A 22,220-nucleotide genomic window follows, 5' to 3' on the forward strand; every position below is an offset into this window, starting at 1 on the left:
AATAGACAAATATACCTCCTCCCTTTTTACTAAACCGCGATAGTGTTTTTTTAGCTTAGGAAGAGTATCTGCATTTGGAATCTGCCTAGAAAGGTTTAACTCCATGTAAAATAAAACACGTAATCTGGGATTGCATCATATTAAAGAGGTAAAATCTCAAAAGCACCGCCTAATACACCAAATGGACTTTCACAGTAAGCATAACTTGAACTAATACCAAACTTAAAATTCACTCCAAATAAAATCAAATTGTACTATATTCTAAAATCCAAACTCATTCCCATTAAAACATATATTATACCCACCAGATCAAAAATCACCATAATTCAACCCTATGTCCACTAACCCCCTCTTCTACAAAACCGCGCAGCAACAGCCCTGAAGCCCATAGAGATTTAAAGGGCTTCGGGGCTGTTTTTGAGTCTGTATGTTATGTTTATACTGTAAATGCTGAAATTTAAACCCCCTATGTCCGCCAAGTCTGTATTTCCCACTAAAGTTTGTCCTGCTTATACTGTGAATGTACTCTTTTAACCCATTCTGGGCTCCTTTGGGAGGATGGGCTAAATAATTAAATAATATAATATAATTTGTATATACTATAGATTGTTAACAATGCACTGCTTTTTTATCTCTTTGTCTTGTAAACTTAGGTACTGCAAGCATTATTAAACAAGCTCTCTTTGTCCAGATCGTCATCAGAACATACAAAGGTGATCCTTAAAAACTGATATTTATTTATCTATCTATCTGTTGACTGACTACAGATGATGTCTGTGCTTTGCCAGACTTCACTATGTCTTTCAATTGCCAAAGGAGGATATTCATAGCCAAAAGTTGAATTAGGACAGGGAGATATTAAGAATTTATAATAGTTTTATTAAGTTTCAAGTTTAAGTTTCAAGTTTTATTAAAATTTTGATGTATCGCAATATCATTAATTCAAAGCAATTTGCAATTTAAAACAGGATCTTAATTATTAACTAAAACCAACACAAACTAACCTGATGTACCAATACATAAGGGAAGTAGGGAGAATCCAGTATATTTTGAGATTACTCAACACTCATGCTTCAGTGTCATTGAAGGTAATTTTATTTCTCTGCAGAATCACTTAATGGGTGACCAGTGACGTGCCTAGCATGTGACACCCGGGGCCCATCATTTTTTGGCACCCCCCCCATCTGTATGAAAAACATGATTTTTAGTTACAAGCCACATGTCACAAATGAGTACCTAGGAAAAAGCAGCATCTTACATACTGCAGTGAGCAGTACAACATCAATACACCCATTGTAAAACTAAACAAGCCAGACTAGTACAGATCAATCCTATACCGTCAATCCTAACAGAAAACCATGTCTTTCGAACACACAGAACACAGAAAACACCTTCGCCTAGTATGGAATATGTCATCACAAACTAATCCCTCCCCCTTTTACAAAACTGTAGTGTGGATTTTAGCCACGGTGGTAACAGCTCTGACGCTCATAGAATTCTGAATATCAGAGCTGCTACCACCACAGCTAGCGCTAAAAAATGCTCCACAGTTTTGTAAAAGGGGGGATAAAATAGAAATACATAGACAAAGGTTAAATTGAACCAGCAAGAAGCTGGACTCTGCATACAATGCAACACCACAGAAACAGTGACACATGTCTCCTAAAACAATAAATAAATATAATTTTTTTGTTCTACCTTTGTCTTCTCTGGTTTCTGCTTTTCTCATCTTCTTGTTACTCTCTTCCTTCCATCCACTGTCTCTCTTCTCTCTGCATCTTCCATTTGCTCTGTTACAGTGCCTCTCCCTTTCTCCCTCCTTCCAAATTGGTCTGGCACCCATCTTCTTCCCTTCGCTCCTCCCATAGTCTGGCATCTCTGTCTTTTTCCCTTCTAGCGTCTTCTCCCAACTCTCTGTTCCTCATTTCCCTTCAGCATCTTCTCCCCACTCTGTCTTTCCCATGTGCTTTCAGCATCCTTCTCCCCCCTCTGTTTTACCCTGTTTTCCTCTCCACCCCACCTTTTCTCCTTTCTCCCTCCCTGCCCCTTACCTTTGTGGCGCTTTCTCTCCCTCCCCCGGTCCGACAAACCTCCCTGCCCTGTGGCCGGCGATGTCTAAACTGCCTTCTTACAGCAGCCAGAGCATTGTAGTTACATATGGCTGCCTTAAAGGTCATTTCTGATGCAACTTCCGGTTGCATCAGAGATAACCTTTATGGCAGAAACACGCAGCTTCAACGCTCTAGCTCAGGGGTGCCCACACTTTTTGGGCTTGCGAGCTACTTTTAAAATGACCAAGTCAAAATGATCTATCAACAATAAAATTTTTTTAAAAAACACAAAGCACACTGTACGCTGAGAAAATGTTAATTATCATTCCTATTCTGGGGTTTTTTCAAAGAGGTCAAGGCAGATGACTCTATGCACTGTCACCTCCGTAACAACCATACAAAAATAGACAAATATACCCCCCTTCCTTTTTACTAAAGCACAATAGCAGTTTTAGCGCAGGGAGCTGCGCTGAATGCCCAGGGCTGCTCTCGACGTTCATAGGCTCTCTGCGCTAAAAACCGCTATTGTGGTTTAGTAAAAGGAGGTCATAGTGTAGAATATAGACAGCAGATATAAATTCAGACACATTTTGATCACTAAATTGAAAATAAAATAATTTTTCCTACCTTGTCTGGTGATTTCATGAGTCTCTGGTTGCACTTTCTTCTTCTGACTGTGCATCCAATCTTTCTTCCGGTCTTTCAGCCTGTATGCTTCCTCTCCTCCAGACCTCGTTCTCTCCCCCAACTTTTTCTTCCTCTCTCCCTGCCCTTTCTTTCTCCCTGCCTCCCTTTCTTTTTTCTCTCTTCATGCCCCCTTTCGTTTTCTGTTTCCCTTCTTTCCTTCTGTCTCCCTGCCTGCTCCCTTTCTTTCTTGCTCCCTGCCCTCCCCTAAGCCATTGCCGCCGCCATCAGGGAATAGCCCCCAAAGTCACTGCCATCGGGTAACATGCCCCAAAGCCACTGCCGCCCCAAGCTCTCCTTCCCTGCGTTGGGCTGACCAGCAATCCTCTCCCCGATGTCAATTCTGCCATCGGAGAGGAAGTTCCGCCTAGCTAGGCAGCGATTGGCTGGCCCGAACTTCCTCTCCGATGGCAGAATTGACGTCAGGGAGAGGCAGGCTAAGCGGCCCGGTATAATTTTCCGGACCTGGCTGACTATGCACCCCCCCCTAAGGCTGCACCCCAGGCGGACCTCCCCCCCCCTTGGTACACCACTGGCCTCCCCTCCCCTTCACATATATCCCCTCTACTATCAAGAAAACTGAATATGCCAAATTATTACAGAATGCTACACAAATATCATGCTAACAGAATACCACAGTCACAGGAATGGTGTTAGGGGGAGTGCAACTAGGACAACCGCCTCCTGGTCAGAGAAAGCCCTAAGCCAGCTGGAAGCTAAAGACGCACTGCCTGAGCTTTGCACTCCCCAGTTATGTCTAACATCAGCTCTAGCAGGATACATATTTTAAATCTGATATATTCTAATCACAAGATAGAAATAAAATTATTTTTTTCTACCTTTTGTTGTCTCTGGTTTCTGCTTTCGTCGTATTTTCACTCTCTTCCATCCAGCGTCTGCCCTCTGTCTCTTCAATCCAGCATCTGTCCCTTCCATCCACTGTCTGCCCTCTCCCCCTCCCATATGGTATCTGCGTTCTTTCTATGCCCCTCTCTCCTACACCAGATCTAGCATCTTTGTCCCTCTTTCCTTATTTCTCATCTGACCCACCTTCCCAGCATCAATCTCTCTCTACTTTGTCATTCCTCTGTCTCTCTCCTTTCCCTCATCTGATCTCTCCATTCCATCCTGACTCCTTCCCCTCCTCTAATCTCCCTGCCAGCTGTTTCCTTCCAATGTTCCTCCTCCCCTGTCCAGCAGTACCTTCTCCCTTTCTTCCTCCCCTTATCCAACAGTAACTCTCTTCCCTTCCCTTTCCCTTCTCCCCTGTCAGCAGTATCTCCTTCCCCTCCCTTGTCCAGAAGTACCCCTTCTCTCTTTTCTCCTCCCCATATCCAACAGTAACTCTCGTCCCTTCCTTTTCCCTTCTCCCCTGTCAGCAGTACCCCCTTCCCCTCCCTTGTCCAGGAGTACCCTTTCTCCCTTCCCTCCTTCCCTCTTCAGCAAATGTTTCCTCTATGTAGGCTAGCGGCAGCTCGGTGTGCTTTTAACTTTGGCACACAGCTGCCCCTAAGCAGTATTTTAGCCGCGCTTTCATGAGGCAGCCTTGGGGCCTTTGGTAGGCTGGCCCACATCGCATCATCAAAGCGGGCCAGCCTAGCAAAGGCCTCGAGATTGTCTCATGAAACCGCGGCTAAAATACTGCTTAGGGGCAGCTGTGTGCCGAAGTTAAAAGCACACAGAGCTGCCCCTGCTTGTCTGGAGGTGCGGAGACAAAGGCTGGAGCAGGAGACATATGCGGCAGGAGTCGGTGGTGGACGGAAGGATTGCTGGCATAGCGACGGCAATAGGAAGTTGCATGTCAGCTGATGCCAGCACCCTTTGCTGCGGCAGAGACCTGAATCCTTCACGGACCGGCAAGATTTTTTTACAGACCGGCACCGGTCCGTGGACCGGCGGTTGAAGAACTGTGAGTTACACTAACAGGTTGCACAGGCACCTGAAAAGCTGCAGAAATCTATACTAACTTGGGAATGGGCATAAATGCTCAGGAACACATGAATGGGTATGTTTTATAAAGTACATGCAGAAATCATAACTCATGCTATGTTCCACCCAAAGCCTGCTCCTGAACTCACTTACTCTAGAGTAATCTACAAGAACTAGGTGTTACTCCTTTTCTGCCTTTGGCCCATTATACTACAATGCTTTACCTTCAGTTTTAATTTATTAATTTATTCAATTTTCTATACTGTTCTCCCAAGAGAGCTCAGAACAGTTTTAATTAATTTATTCAGGTACTCAAGCATTTTTTCCTGTCTGTCCCGGTGGGCTCACAATGGTGGTCTAACTCATCCAGGACTTGGAATGGATTGGCAACTTCAAGAAAAGACAGCTGGAGCCAACTCAGCAACTGGAGTACCTGGGAGTTTTGTTCAGCACAGCCCTGGGCCAGGTCTTTCTTTCAGAGTCACGAAGACTGAAGCTCTGGTAGCAGATTTTGTACTTGCTACAGAATCTGTCTCCCACAGCAGCCATAGAGGTGATTCCTTGGGCAAGAGTTAAAATGAGGCCTCTCCAAGACTCTCTTCTCTCTCAATGGCATCCTCAGATGGACTCGCTTCAGCAATCATTACCCTGGGTACCAGAAACAAAGAGCAGTCTGCAGTGGTGGCTGCAGCCAGCTGCTCTCTCAAGAAGCATATCTCTCTGAATTTCCTCCTGGGAGATTCTAACAACTGATGCCAGCCTTTACGGTTGGAGAAGTCATTGCAATGGACATCTAGTTCAGGGTCATTGGACCCTGCCTCAGCAAAAGTGGTACATAAATTGACTAGCACTCGGAGCCATTCGACTAGTACTTCAGGCACTGGAGAAGTCTCTGGAAGGTAAGGCAGTCAGAGTCTTCTCAGACAATGCAACAGTGGTGGCCTTTGTCAACAGGCAAGAAGGCACTAGAAGGGCCCACTAGAAGCTTCACTCCTCTTTCAATGGGCAGAAGCCCATCTGTAGGCCCTCTCGGCCATGCACGTGGTGGGAGTGGAAAATATGCAGGCCAACTTTCTAAGTCAGCAGACTCTCGATCCCAGGCATTCAACTTCATAATTCAGTGGTGGAGGCATCCACAGATGGATTTGATGACCTCGGCTGTAAATACAAAGGCAGTAAAAGATACAAGCCCAGAAGCATGGAGTTGATCAGGTTAGTCAAACTGTGACTGGAAAAAGGGCTTTTGTACATGTTTTCACTGTGGACCATGCTAGAGCGAGTCATCCTCATGATTGTGAGTCATCCAGGGTTGGTAGTCCTAGTGGCGCCCGATTCGCACTCCACCTTTCCTCCCTTTCTCTTTCCACCCCATCCCCACCGCCCACCTAGTTCACCTCTAGAGGAATGAAGGCCTTGGACTGCCGGTCCAAATGGATCTTCTCATTCAGAGACCCGTCCCTATTGAGAAACCGGAACACTTTGGACTTACGGCATGGCTCTTAAGTGGGTGGCCCTGACGAGCAAGAGTTACTCGGATAATGTTTCCACTCTGCTTAGAGCTATGAAACCATTAACAGTAGCAACCTATGCCAAGGCCTGGAAGTCTTTTCAACACTGATGTGCTGTAGATGATGCAGAGCCCTTACGAGCTCCAATGTTAGTAGTCCTGAACATTTTGCAAGAGGGTCTTCAGAAGGGTCTGTTGGTTGGATTGCTGAAGTTGCAGATGGAAGGCTTTTCTGTTTCCAGCTCAGGGAAAAAGGAAGCTCACAGGCTTCTCACTCAGATATCACCTGGTTTATTAAGAGGGACTCTTTGGTAGTGCCTCTGGTGCGCCTCCCTTTCCCTTCCTGAGATCTTAACAAGGTCTCAGTAGAGCTCTGTATTAGCCTTTATGGGAACTTCCCTTCTAGATCATACAGTCAAGCCAGTGTTTTTGGTGGTGATTACATTGGCAAGACAAGTTTCCGATTTACAAGCTCTGTCTTAAGTTCTTAAGTTTATGGAAGCAGGGCTCTCCTTGTGCATGGTTTTGTTCAAAAGTAGTCTTGGCCTTCCACATCAATCAGGAAGACCATTTGCTCACTTTCACCCTACGGGGTCTAAGAAAAAGGATAAAGTGTTGCATGTAAAGTGAGTGCTTCTCCAGTACCTCACAGTTACCAATGAGTTTCGCATATTGGATCATCTTTTTGTTCTGATCAGTCATGACAAGAAAGGGAGGTCAGGACATTGAAAGTACACTCCACTAGAGGAGTCACTACCTCATGGGTGGAACTCGGGTAGTTTCACCCAAGGCAATCTGTAGAGCAGCTACTTGGTCTACCCCCTCATACCTTTACTATGTGCTATAGGGTGGATGTAGCAGACAAAAAAACACTGTTTTCGTGTCCTCCATTTTGAAGGCAGGCTCAGTGGGCCTCTCCCTAGACTACGAGGACTGCATTGGTATATCCCTAGCATTCAGGACCACTAGACACATTGCACTAGAAAAAAAGATTAGGTTCTGAGGAGTAGTGGCTCGTGGCCAGTAGGGGGTGATGTCTATGGGATGGTAATGGAATGGACGTCAGGACATGATAGTGCAGTATTTTTGTGGAATGTTTTTCTGGGTAACTCTAATTAGATATAAGCATATGTGTTAGTTAAGGCCACACCCAATAGAAGCGTACAAAAAATTGGTGAATAAAAATCTGAAAATGGATGTTGCCAAAGCCAGAAAAACACACTATAGATTAATATTAAGGAAAAGCATAATAATATTCTTTTTATGTACTTTGCTATTAAGCTAGATCATAGAGGAAATCAGGATATACATGGACTCCATTTTGGGTTCTCTGTCTTTCTGTATCTTCTGCTTGGTTTTTACTCCATTTTGTGTTCAGCCTTTGTTCAGGTTTCCCACTTCTAGCATCGTGGTTCTAATTTATACCAGATGTGCCTTAGGCTGGTTAGGAAGAGCATATTAGTTTAGGTATGCCAACCTGAGATATAACATGCATTAAATATGAATGAAATACATAGTATGAATGAAATTATGAATGTTTGGGGCCCCTGAATGTGATATGTGGTGATATAAATGGTTTATAAAAAGAACACTAATGAAAAATCCTGAACACAGCATCTGGAAATGGTTAAGTTAGAATCAGAGATCTGTAGCAGTCTCTAGCATAGAAAGGGGGGGAAACAGCCCCTCCTTTTCCTCTAAGGCTGAGAACATTTCAACATCTTGCCTGATACTAGACAGGCTGTCTGAAATAAGTTTTAAGAAGGACAAAAAGAAAATTGGATATGTAATAAAATGTTAAGGTATATTCAGAAATGATATAAACAAAACAAATATGATTTCTGAAACTTTTAAACATGTAAAGGAATTTTCTTTGTCTGAATTTAAAGACCACCTCTGTTTTTGCTCTGTTTTTGATTGGCCTACAGCCAATGATGTCATACTAGACTAAAGGTATATAATGGGAAGCTTTGAAGTATCGAGTTGAGTTCGTTATCAGAAGGTCAGCATTTTGGCAACTTTAACGACCTCCCGCTAACGCAACTAGCTTTTGAGATCCATAATGACAAAATACAAGCAATAAAATTATATTTTGGTGAAACTTGCGTTTGCGTCATTTTCCATATTTTTGTTATTTTGCGCACCTTGAGTGAAAAATAGCAGCTTAATTGGCAACTGCAGCTTTATAAGTGCGCTGGCGCCAATGCCCATGCTCAGTTCTTACCTCAATAATCTTCTTTCTTGTAGATGTGTAGTAGTTCTGAAGCCCTGCCTTATCAGTGGGCTTTACCTCCCTTCTGCCTTAAGATCATTTCAAATTTGGAGAATTCTCTGTCTCTCAGATAAACTGAGAGGATAAATATATAAAAAAGGAAAACACTGAAGAACGTAAAGTCTGGTTTAAGTCTCTGCTTGATAGCAGGACATACTACTACTATTTATCATTATGTAGCACTGAAAGGCATACACAGAGCTTTACATTTAACAAGCAATAATTGGTCCCTGCTCAGAACAGCTTACAATATAATTTGGACATGTGAATAGCTATGAGCTATGTGCAAAATTAGTGCTGGTTGCACACCGTTTTTATACCTTTTTGTTACAGAGCAGAAGTGAACTGTAGTGTTGGGGGTTTTCCCCGTTTCCATCCTTTCAGTTATGTTTGTCATTATAGTGGCACTTAATTGCCTTTGTACAAACTGAGAGAGCAGGAGCAGCTTCTTGGGAAGGAGGCAGAGTTCAAAAGATGATTGACAGCATTCTGCAAGCAACTTGCGGGTTCAGATGCAAAACCCTAGCATACAGGACCACTAGACACATCCACAAGAAAGAAGATTATCGAGGTAAGAACCTAATCTTTCTTTGGTTTCACTTATCTGTTATGGCCTGAATATTGGTCCTTAACCAGATAAGTGCTATCTGCTTATACCCAGATATTCAATGCCAGTGCTCTTGTTATTTCGTCAACCTTTTGAAGATCAATGAGGCTTCCTGGATGAGGAAATCAGGGATTGAATTTTCACCATCTTTTCTCTTTTTTCCTTTCATCTCCCTCTCAATTGAGGCAGAAATTACCATATTTCTTTTCTCATTTTCATTCTTTCTTTCTACATATGTTTTTATATTGAAGACTGTAAACTGCTTTGCTATCCCAAAAGGCCTAATAGTGGTAATCTCAAATGACTAAATAAATTAAATAGGCCATGTGTACTTATGTGTGGGGAATAATTTTATAAGCAGCATTTTATGTGGATTTACTGCCTTACATGCATGAAAATACATTTATAAAATCATCTCCTAGGAGAACTGACCCCAAACTGATGGGATTGTTTCAACTTTCTTTATCCCATGTAGAATTCATCAGAGAATTTCTCCAGTGGTCCAATACCAAAAACAATTAGCAAAGTATTTCACATAAAAAGGTAAGTATGGTGCTCATTGGATATCTTAAAATGACTAAAAAAAAAGGTTCATCTGTTAAAGAAAACTATCCAAATTTTGATTTTGGAAAGTTAGAGTTTGGACGTTCCACACTGTGAAACATGCAAGGGGGCATGTTTTGGCGGGACCAGAGAGGGCCCAAAAATAGGATGTCCAACAGCAATTTTCAAACAGGAAGAAATAATCATGTCTAAAAAGATGGATGTTTTTGCTTTGATTGAGTAGCTGATCACTGGAGAGATAAGGCATGACCTTTCCTTAATCCCCCAGTGGCTGCTGTCTCCTTCTCTCTCCTCTTAAAGTGAAACTGGAAAGGAAAATCAGGCTTTATGTAAGCTGCAGGTATCATAGTCATTCTGAACAAAGCATTAAGCAGGTTAGTGCAGTGGGCTGTGAACCACTTTAAAAAATAATAATAATAATTCTGAGCCTTCTACCGTGTTTCCCCGAAAATAAGACCTACCCTGAAAATAAGCCCTAGCATGATTTTTGGGGTGGGTCTTAATATAAGCCCTACCCCCGAAAATAAGCCCTAGTTACCGGCAGCAGCAGCGCCTCCCCCCCCACCCACCTGTCACCACACACACACCCCTCCTGCCCCGCTGACCCATCTCTCCCTCCCATCCGAACCATGAGGCAGGAATACCTTATAACAGTGTTGGCAGCAATCTATACAGGATGCTTTGCAGCTTTCTATCTCCCGGGGGTTGCTCTGCCGCATCACTGATGATGTCATCAGCAACACAGCAGAGGAACATATAAAACACCTGTAAACCCGAAGGCTAATGAAGTGATGTACACTCAGGTTAGAAAAAAGAGTTGTAATGAGGGTTGACTCTATATTACTGCACTAACTACTAAGTTATTCTTCTATTCTTCTATTCTGTATGGCCATATTTTTCAAAATGATACCAGACAGACATTCATGTTCCTTTTTTTTTTTTTGTCATTCAAAAGTTGGCCATTTCACTTTGGAAAATGGCTATTCATTTTGGATGTTTTCAGGGCAAAAACATCCATCTTATAGACATAATCAAACAGATTTTTTTTAAAAAAATGCCTCTCCATATATGACTAGGTGCATACCACCCAATTAATTTAAACTTAAGCTAGGCACAAATTAAGCTTTTTAAATAATTACATTGTTCACCTAAGTATGCCAAACTAGGAGCCTAATTTTAGCATCATTTATAGAATCAGGGGGTAAAGTGATATTCCTTAGAGCAGGGGTGGCAACTCCGGTCCTCGAGGGCCGGAATCCAGTCGGGGTTTCATGATTTCCCCAATGAATATGCATTGAAACCAGAGCATGCAAATAGATCTCATGCATATTCATTGGGGAAATTCTGAAAACCTGACTGGATTCCGGCCCTCGAGGACCGGAGTTGTCCACCCCTGCCATAGAGCAGTGATTCCCAACCCTGTCCTGGAGGAACACCAGGCCAATCGGGTTTTCAGGCTAGCCCTAATGAATATGCATGAGAGAGATTTGCATATGATGGAAGTGATAGGCATGCAAATTTGCTTCATGCATATTCATTAGGGCTAGCCTGAAAACCCAATTGGCCTGGTGTTCCTCCAGGACAGGGTTGGGAACCACTGCCATAGAGAATATTACTCAGACAAAGAATTCCAAAGTTTTTTTTTTTTTTTCTTTCTCTTCTTTTTTCCTCTCTCTTTCAATTTTTACTTTGTCCTATTTCACTTTCTATTGTCATACATCACCACAAACAAATCCAATACTCTGAGCTTTTCTTAATAATATGGGCCTTTATAAATAACTATATTAATGCAAAATGTTATACTACTTTTATGTATTTGAATTGCTCCTTGTATTTTTTAAAATACTGAATAAAAATTTATTGAACTACAAAAAAAAAAAAAAAGAATTCCAAAGTTGAAAGGTTTTCAAAATAAGAAAGTCTTTCCAAGTGGCAGCATAAAATAAGTGCTCATACTATACATGCCAAAGCCATGCATAGATGTAATCATTGCACATAATTAAGTAAACAAATGTAAGACATAGTAGATGATGGCAGATAAAGACCTGCCCAGTCTGTCCAACAAAATAAACTCATGGTATATAGAATGATGCGATGTAACATATGCATAACTTGATCTTGGATCTGTCCATGCCATCTTCTGGGCACAGACAGGGCAGGATTAATTCTTCAAGGGCCACTAGGCACACAAGTACACTGGGCCCCCCTGGCCCTGCCCCACCCACGCCCCACTTCCATTAGCATACCAGTGCATAGTTTTTCTTCTAATCAACACCCAAACATCTCTGAACAAATCCCCCTTCCTTCCCTTCCCACCTACTTACCCAGGAGGACTTTTAACTCTGAACCCTTTCCATACATATATAAAAGTGTTCAAATATATTGTAAAGCAGCAATACTATCTGAAATATAAGTCTATATTAATAACAGTTTACAACGCCTCTCAACTGTCTCACTCTATGTCAACCAACTTTAACCCATATGTATGAATAAACAACCAAATCTGTAACTCCTCCAGTATGTTCCACTCCATGTATGTTAACTTGTAACAAAACAACAAGGCAAGCAGTCCACCAAAGAATCCAACATGAAACAAAAGAAAATTCAAATCAGGTTTATTCAAGGTGTTTCATAAGAACCATGCCCGATGCATTTCGCCAAACAAGGCTAGTCAATGCTATCTGAAAAACATGTCTTTCATACACACAAAACACAGATACACCCTCACCCATTATGGAATAAGTACAGTAGTCTCAAACTAGAAATAGAAATATGTAGATAAAAGTCAATTGAACCGCCAAGAAGCCAAACTGCATACAGTGAAGCACCACAGAAATAATGACACATAGTTCCCTAATACTCTGCAAAATATAAATAGAGCAGATGTAAATTTGAAGAAACTGACAAACAATCACCACTTTACAAATTAATAAATAGAAATAAAACAAAAACTGAAAATAAGAATATACCATTTTATTGGACTAATCCATTTTTCAATTAACTTTCAGAGGCCATAGCCTCCTTCAGGTTAATATAATATACTGCTGTTACATTATACTGTCCTGACCTGTAAAAGGGGGTTTTGGTCTCTAAAAGTTATAAAAAAAATGTATTAAAATAAGTCCAATAAAAAGATTACCTTATTTTTTGTTTATAAAAGTTTTATCAATGCAACTACAATACTACTGTATTCTAAAGCAACAAAAAAAATATTTTTTCTATCTTTTGTCATTTCTGCTTTAATCATCTTGTCTTCACTCTCTTCTTTCTAGCCAGCATCTGTCCTTTCTCTGTCTTCCATGCAGCATCAGCCCCTTCCATCCACTGTCTGCCCTCTCTCTCTGCCCTTTCCATCCACTGTCCATCCTTTCCATGTTCCATATGGTATCTTCCCTCTTTCTATGGTCTTTCCATAAACTGTCTATCTTGTGCCCTTGCTCTCCTTTGTACATGATTCATTTCAGCTTCAACCCCTGTCCATTTTTCTGTCTCCATCCCCTCCCTTATGCTCTGGCATCTCTCTCTTCTCCTTTCCTTATTTCCTTCCCACTCCACCCATGGTCTGGCATCTCTATCTCTTTCCCTTCCCTCCCTCTATGCACTGGCATCTTTCTCCCTCCATGCTCTGGCACGTCCTCTCCCTCCTTTCCCTCTGGTCTGGCATTTGTCTCCTTAGTTTCCTTCCCTACCCCCACACCCTGGCATCTCTCTCCTCTCCTTCCAACTCTCCCTCCCCTCCATTATCTGGCATCTCCTCTCCTTCCTTCCTTTCCCCTAGCCTGGCATCTGTCTCCTTCCCTCCCCCATGCCCCGGCATCTCTCCCTCCCCCCTCTCTGGTCTGGTATCTCCTTTCCTTTCCCTCCTTCCCATGGACTTGGCATCTCTCGTTCCTCTCCCTTTTCCTTCTCCATCCTTCCTTCTCTCTCCCCAATTAGGTGCAGCAGCAACAGCATTTCTTTTCATCCTCCCCTATGCAGCAGCAGCATTTCTCTCCCTCTACCCCTTCCCTCTGCAGCAGCAGCATTTTTCCCCCTCCCCCATGCAGAAGCAGCATTTCTTCTGTGCCTCCCTCCGGCGAGTGTTTTGTTTCTGGCCGGCTCCCTTGCTGCCTGTAGTTGCTTTTCTGTTCAAAGCTGCAGGCGTCGGCCCCTCGCGCTTGATATCACCCCCTCCCCCATAAACTAAACCTTAAGCTTATATACCGCATCTTCTCTATAGAAATAGAGCTCGGCACAGTTTACAGAAAATTAAAGAAAAAAATACAATAGGGATAGGGATAAAATAGAGGGAAGCGAAGATCACAATTTTGAAAAAGCCAGGTTTTCAGATGTTTTCGGAATAATTGGAGAATAATTTGGCCCCACCCAATGCTCTGTCCCCTCCTCAAGCTAAGTGAATAAATTATGGTTGTATTTGTACAAACCCTTGTTTTTTTTTTAGTAAGCTAACTAGCAGCTACCTTGGGTTTTACTGCATGGCAAACAGTAGTAGGAGCCCGTGCTACTGTCTCCCCCACTAAAAGCAACAGCACATGATAAAAAAATATCAGGTTAACTGCCTAACATGGGAATGGGCAGGATCTGAGCATGACATTGGCAGGCAGAGGTGTGGCCAGCTGTGATAGCTGTCATGACTACTACCATATAAAAAAATGAAAACTGCAGAGGTGATGTACAAGATGCCAAGTCTTTAATTTGAATCAATGGACAGTTTGTATCCAAAAGATATAGTTCACTTTGGGTTAAAATCAGGACCAGATACGGTCCTTGTTTAGAAAAACACTTCTTCCTCAGGGGTCCTACAAGTGTTAAAACCTCATTCTAGTGAACCATTTGGTATACAACTGGATTAAAAAGGGTTCAATTTGATAGACTAAAAATAAAATCCGATGAGCTCCGTCGCAGTACTGTGCTGAAAACTACTATAACACCTGAATTTACCACCACCTCAAGAGTAGGTGACGGTAAGTGCAGCTGCAATACCAACAGTCCAGTAGTGGAGTGTATTTTCAATGGAGGTGCTGTTCCCCATATTCCACATGCCTCACCTTTATCCCCCTATAGCACCTGAACCCTATCCCGCACCCCTCAATCACTACATCATAACATTCTGCACTCCCTGACACAACATCAAGACTTTCTGCTTCAAAATCAAGACCCTCTCTCTCTCTCTCTCTTCAACAAACTACTAGTCTCTAACACATTAACCCTGTTCCCACCAGGAAATCCACATTGCCTACCAGCAAAGCCTCTCTTCCCAATCCATCATTTCCCCCATCTCTTGTCCCTTCCATGTCTTACCCTGGGGTCAGCATTGGTAGCTAAAGGTTCCTTGGTTGGTGCCAGAATCCAAAATGGTGTCATTCACCCTGGAAATTGTGTTGTAGTGCTACTGCTTTGAGACTACTACTGAGTCATCTATGCCACTGTGGAATCCAGCACTAGCCCAGGCAGCAGTGAAGCAGGATCCTCTGGGTGGGTCCTAGAAGGAGGATTGGCAAATGAGGGAGGGTAGACCTGGGGGCAGGATTTTGCTGGCAGGAGCATGGTTCTCCTGGCAGGGGGAAGGATTAGTGTGTCAGGTTGCTGGGTTATTTGGAGGTAGGATCTTGATGTTGTATAAAGGACTGTGGAGAGGGGGCTTGATAACTGTTATTGGGGAATGCAGGAAGGTCATGATATATATTTGGCTGAGAGGACTGGTGGAAGGATGGAGAGTGCCACCTCATAGATCCTTTAATGGATAAAAAACCTAGCAGAATTATGAAATCATTAGGATTAGATAATTTGATACAAAATTGTGATTTGAAAGATATAGGGCGAATATTTCATTTTAATGATCGGGAATTTTTTTTTTTGCTCCCATGATCATAAATCTTTTTCAAGAACAGATTATATATTTGTTTCAAATACCTTAGTTCAACAAGTAATACAAGCCTCCATAGATCCAATTATTCTGTCTGATCATGGAGGGGTGTGGATTAAAATTAAAATAAGTGATCAAGATAATAGTAGACCTGTATGGAGATTTGATAATACACTGCATGCGGAACCAACTTTCATTGAGGAAGTTCAGTTAAAAATAAATGATTATTTTCAAATTAATAATACAGAAGATATCTCTATGGAAACTTTATGGGATGCTTTTAAGGCAACCATGAGAGGTCAAATTATTTCATTTTCAGCACATATTAAGAAACGAGTTAAAAGACAATTTTCCAATTTAGAACAAGACATTAGGATTTTAGAATTAAAATTAATTGATAAATGGGAATACTCTACACTACAGGACGTCTTGAAAGCTAAAGGGAAATATAATGAGATATCTTCTAAACCAGTAGTCTCAAACTCAAACCCTTTGCAGGGCCGCATTTTGGATTTGTAGGTATTTGGAGGGCCGCAGAAAAAATAGTTAATGTCTTATTAAAGAAACCACAATTTTGCATGAGGTAAAACTCCTTATAGTTTATAAATCTTCCCCACCTCCCCTGAAGGCCTGCATGTTCCCCACTTCTTTGCAGCATCCTCCAGCTTCCCCCTTGGCCTCCCAGTCTTAGTTTCAGCTAATTAACGCAGCCTGCAGAGAGGATTGCCGGTGCTGTAACATTCCTTGCAGGCTGCCATCGACCTCCGCAACATGTTCCCTCTGCTGCAGTCTCGCCCTTCCTCAGATATCAGGGGCAGGATTGCGGCAGAGGGAACATGCTGTCGAGGACCACGGCAGCCTGCAAGGATTGCTGCAGCACCGGCAATCCTCTCTGCAGGCTGCAGTAATTATCTGAAGGTAAGAGTGGGAGGCCAGAGGGAAGCCAGAGGACACTGCAAAGAGCGAGCAGCACTAGTAGAGGACACGGGCCGCAAAATAGTACCTGGCGGGCCATGAGTTTGAGACCACTGTTCTAAACTGATAAGAAAATACTTATTTTTTCAGCAAGCTTTGTATTATGGAAATTCAAATAAGGCGGGAAGATTATTGGCAAACTATCTGAAAGCAAAAAAATGATAAACAAAAATAGTGGCGATAAAGGATGAAAAAGAGATTACTCATTCTCAAATTGAATCGATTTTAAAACAATTTTTAAATTTTTATAAAGACCTGTATTCTTCTGGGCCTTATTTAGATAAAGAAAAGGATGGTTTAGAATTTTTAAAATTAATTAAGGGACCAAAAATTCCTGAGCATATAAAAGAAATTTTAGAAAAGCTAATATCACTAAAAGAGTTGCAAACAGCGTTGAAGTCCCTTAGAGTTGGATCCGCTCCAGGTGGTGATGGTTTCACAGTAGAGTTCTATAAATCATTTCAAACTATCCTATTATCATATTTGCTAAATTTATATCAGGGTCAACTAACTAAAGGTTGCATTACAGGTACTATGGCAGAATCTGTTACTATAGTTTTGCCGAAGCCAAATAAAGATCCCACATTGGTTTCAAATTACAGGCCTATTTCCTAATTAATGTAGATGGTAAACTTCTAGCTAAAGTATTGGCTTTACGCTTGGCCAAGGCTCTCTCTTTTATTATTGGTATGTACCAAACAGGATTTGTTGCTCAAAGACATTCCTCTAACAACACCAGATTGGCTTTTCACATGTTAAATTTAACAAAAGCTATGAATGATCTGGCCTTTTCTGTATCCTTGGACGCAGAGAAAGCCTTTGATCGGGTTGAATGGGCCTTCATGTATCAAGCAATGGAATGATTTGGTATAGGTACAGGATTTATACAAATGATCCAAACTTTTTATAGCTCCCCTGCTGCTAGATTATATATTAATAATAATTTCTCAGAGCGTTTTAGTCTGCAGAGGGGGATTAGACAAGGCTGTCCTTTGTCTCCTTTGCTTTTTGATATTGTATTAGAACCCTTGTTATTAGCTATTCAGCAAGCAAAGGAGATAAAAGTACTCCTTATTCAGATCAGGAATATAAAATTTCCGCTTATGCAAACGATATACTGCTTCATTTGAGAAATCCGGAAACAACCATTCCAAGCTTATTAGAATTGATAGAGAAATTTGGAAAATTTTCAGGATACAAGATAAATTGGAGTAAATCAGAAGTTCTTCCACTTAATGTCCATTGTACAAAAGGATTATTTGAAACATTCTCCTTTCTATGGAAAGAGGACGGAATAAAATATTTAGGCATTTGGATAAAAAACACGTTGGGAGAAACAATGAAAGTGAATGAAAAATTTTTATTACAGAAGGTAACAGAAATGGGTGAGCAATGGAATCCTTTACATCTGTCTTGGTGGAGGAGAGTCCAAACTATTAAAATGATGATTTTGCCTCTGATTTGTTATCAAATGGGAATGTTACCAGGTTTTTTTCAGGGGTCCTTTTATAAAAAATTAAATTGTATTCTAACAAAATTTATTTGGCTGGGTTAAAAGGTTAGAATTGCTTTAGTATCTCTACAAAAACCAATTACAGAGGGAGGGGTAAATTTTCCCAACTTCTATAGGTATCATCAATCCTATATTATGCGCTAGGGTATGTATTGGATCCTCCCAGAGCCTGTTGATAATATCCCAGATTGGTTTTGGTTGGAATGGCGCCTCATGTTTCCTCTGCGACTATGCCATGTACTTAGTATCAAAATGCCTAGATTATATAAAGAAAATAGTTTACTTGTAGACACATGGAAACCAATAAGATATGTGAACAATTTAACACCTATTCCAATTAATAAATCAACAAATCAAATTATATGGCTGAACTCCAAGATTCAAATTGGCGGATATAAGGTCATTTGGAAGCATTGGATGATTGCAGGAATACGTGTATTAGAAGATGTGATTTTTAATGGTAAACTGCTTGAGTTTTCACAGTTGCAACATAAATATGGTCTTAATAATTCACAAAGTTATAGATGGTTGCAACTGAAGCAAGCTATTCAGGCAGGGTTCCCTGAATGGAAAAATCTCACTAATCAATATAATTTAGAGTTCTTATGCTTTCAGATGGACTTTCTGGGACACCAGGCTGCACAGTGGTACAAATTAATATCTAGATTTATAAATACAAAACCAAAAACTGGTCTTCGGGACATCTGGAGCATTGAGATCAAGCATCAAATTACGGCGTCTCAGTGGCCACGAATTTTGTCTTGGAGGATGAAATGTACAGTATCTGCATCTATGGGACAAACTTGTTTTTTTCTATTACATAGAGCATTTTGGACCCCTGTTTATTTACATAAATTAGATAGCTCTAAGTCTGATAGATATTGGCACTGCAATCTTGAAGCTGGGACTCTAGATAATCTATTATTCTATTGTCCATTTATTTTGGATTTCTGGAAATCAATATGGGGTCAAATAAATAGTTTATTGGAGAATCCGGTGGCCCTATCATATGATACTATTTTATTTGGCATGTCAATGAGGGCAACTTGGCAACTAAGCTTCAATGCTAAAAAGTATAAGGTCATGCACCTTGGCAGCAGAAATCCGTGCAGAACTTACATCCTAAATGGTGAGATCTTAGCTAGGACTGCAGCAGAACGTGACTTAGAAGTGATCATTAGTGAAGACATGAAAACTGCCAATCAAGTGGAGAAAGCTTCATCCAAGGCTAGACAAATGATGGGTTGTATCCATAGAAGTTTCGTCAGCCGGAAGCCCGAAGTCATAATGCCGTTGTACAGATCAATGGTGAGACCTCATCTGGAATATTGTATACAATTCTGGAGGTCACATTACCAAAAAGTTGTGCTGAGAGCTGAATCGGTTCAGCGAATGGCCACCAGGATGGTCTCAGGACTCAAGGATCTCCCATATGAGGAAAGGCTGAGTAAATTGCAGCTATACTCAATCGAGGAACGTAGAGAGAGAGGAGACATGATTGAGACGTTCAAATATATCACGGGCCTTATCGAGGTGGAAGATGATATCTTTTTTTCTTAAAGGATCCACGGCCACAAGAGGGCATCCGCTGAAAATCAAGGGCGGGAAATTTCATGGCGACACCAGGAAGTATTTCTTCACCGAAAGGGTGGTTGATCATTGGAATGAACTTCCACTGCAGGTAATTGAGGCCAGCAGCGTGACAGATTTTAAGAAAAAATGGGATAGGCAGTGGGATCTCTTAGGGGAAGAAGTTAGGGGGATGGGTCATTACAATGGGCAGACTTGATGGGCCGTGGACCTTTTCTGCCGTCATTTTCTATGTTTCTAAGAATCAAATATCTTCAAAATATAAAAAGCTCTTGCTAATTATGACTGGAGTCGCCATTCAACAAATTACTTTTAATTGGAAGAATTGGAGTAGATTAAACTTTAATTTCTGGTAGAATTCTTTGTGCCATATATATATAAGATGGAAAGAATATTAGCGATACAGGAAGGACATTTTAATAAATTCAAGGATGTGTGGGGACCATTAACAGATTATTGTAATGAGTAAATAACATTTTTCCCTTAATTATACAATTGTAACAGAGGATGGGGGTGGGGTGGGGGTTTCTGATCTTACATTAATTGTTTGAATTAGTAGAAAAGAATATATTATATGAGATACGTGATTACATATGATATGGTAAGGGAGGGAGGGGGGGGGGTGATATAAATTTTATTAATTTAAGATGATTGTAATAGAAATTCAAGTGATGTTTGTAAGTTTAAATGTTATTTCCGATTATACTTGTTGTAAGTTGTAAAAATGAATAAAGAATTAAAAAAAGAGAGTTCTACCTCAACAGGCCTTTATAAATTTATTTGCTTATGGTTAACCCTGTACGACAACTCATGTGTGGCACACAGAGTCTCTTTAAGACAGTCTCTTTCATTTGAAAGGAAGCTCTGGAATGAGAGGGCATAGGATAAAGTTAAGAGGTGATAGGCTCCGGAGTAATCTAAGGAAATAATTTTTTACAAAAAGAGTGGTAGATGCGTGGAACAGTCTCCCGGAAGAGATGGTGGAGACAGAGACTGTGTCTGAATTCAAGAGGGCCTGGGATAGGCACGTGGGATCTCTCAGAGAGAGAAAGAGATAATGATTACTGTAGATGGGCAGACTGGATGGGCCATTTGGCCTTTAGCTGCCATCATGTTTCTATGTTTATTTGCAATGGCATGTAATGCAGTGTTGTGTGGTGACATAAGTGTCTGCCCTGTGCAGTAATATCAGGGCAGATATTAGACACACACCCTTCTTTTAACATAAAGGCTTTGCAATTACTGCATGTTCATTTTTGCGGTACAAGTGCAGTAACTGCAAAAACTTACCACTCTTTAATAAACATAAGAACATAAGAATAGCCTTACTGGGTCAGACCAATGGTCCATCAAGCCCAGTAGCCCGTTCTCACGGTGGCCAATCCAGGTCACTAGTACTTGGCCAAACCACAAGGTTTAGCAATATTCCATGCTACCAATACAGGGCTTCCCCCATGTCTTTCTCAATAACAGACTATGGACTTTTCCTCCAGGAACTTGTCCAAAACTTTCTTAAAACCAGCTACGCTATCCGCTCTTACCACATCCTCTGGCAACGCGTTCCAGAGCTTAACTATTCTCTGAGTGAAAAAATATTTCCTCCTATTGGTTTTAAAAATATTTCCGTGTAACTTCATCGGGTGTCCCCTAGTCTTTGTAATTTTTGACGGAGTGAAAAATCGATCCACTTGTACCTGTTCTACACCATTCAGGATTTTGTAGATTTCAATCATATCTCCCCTCAACTGTTTCTTTTCCAAGCTGAAGAGCCCTAACCATTTTAGTCTTTCCTCATACGAGAGGAGTTCCTTCCCTTTACCATCTTGGTTGCTCTTCTTTGAACCTTTTCTAGCGCCACTATATCTTTCTTGAGATAAGGAGACCAGAATTGAACGCAATACTCCAGGTGAGGTCACACCATGGAGCGATACAGGGGCATTATGACATTCTTAGTCTTGTTAACCATCCCTTTGTTAATAATTCCCAGCATCCTGTTTGCTTTTTTTGCCGCCGCTGCACATTGGGCGGAAGGTTTCATCGTATTGTCTACAATGACACCCAGATCCTTTTCTTGGGCGCTAACCCCCAAAGGTGGACCAGTAACTGTGATTCAGGGCTCTATTAATCTGTTTGCTGGTGAGAAATTTAAAAACAAAAAAAACCTTTTATGTTGATTGCATAAATGCTGTTGAGTATTGACCATTTTATTCATAACACTTCATTTTTCCTTTTTCTTTTTTTATATAGAAAGCTGTAAAGTTTCCAAAGGTGCTGCCTCTTGAATTTGGACCCTGGCATCTACCAGTCTACTATGAAAGACACTAAGAATTCAACTGAACTTTTTGACTTCCTGGGAGCAATTCCATGATTTGCTTGCATTTACTAAGGGCTCCTTTTATGAAGCCACGTTAGCGGTTTAACGCGCATAATACCGTGCGCTAATTTGCCAGCTGCGCTAACCACTACTGCCTCCTCTTCAGCAGGCGGTAGTTTTTCAGCTAGCACTGGGGTTAGCGCGCACTTAAAAGTTGCATGCGATAAAGCCACGAACACGGTTTTGTAAAAGGAGCCCTAAATTTCCATGAATTTTGTAAGGAAGTGTATAAGAAGAGCTTATTATTTTAAAAGACTACAGATTTTAGTGTAAGAATAGTAAACTGTA

At 41.2% G+C, this 22,220-nt stretch overlaps 1 protein-coding gene across 1 annotated transcript in view; it reads left to right on the forward strand.

Moving 5' to 3' along the window:
• Positions 1–22,019, forward strand: part of ADGRF1 (adhesion G protein-coupled receptor F1) — a 125,499-nt gene extending 103,480 nt beyond the window's left edge. Inside the window, exons 13-15 of the mRNA XM_033938361.1 lie at positions 654–713; positions 9,526–9,593; positions 21,806–22,019. Of these exons, the coding sequence (XP_033794252.1) occupies positions 654–713; positions 9,526–9,593; positions 21,806–21,815 (138 nt within the window). The 3' untranslated portion in view covers positions 21,816–22,019. The remainder of the gene's footprint in view (positions 1–653; positions 714–9,525; positions 9,594–21,805) is intronic.
• Positions 22,020–22,220: the final 201 nt, after the last annotated feature.

The sequence above is a fragment of the Geotrypetes seraphini genome, chromosome 3 (assembly GCF_902459505.1).
Source record: "Geotrypetes seraphini chromosome 3, aGeoSer1.1, whole genome shotgun sequence".
NCBI classification, from domain to species: Eukaryota; Metazoa; Chordata; class Amphibia; order Gymnophiona; family Dermophiidae; genus Geotrypetes; species Geotrypetes seraphini.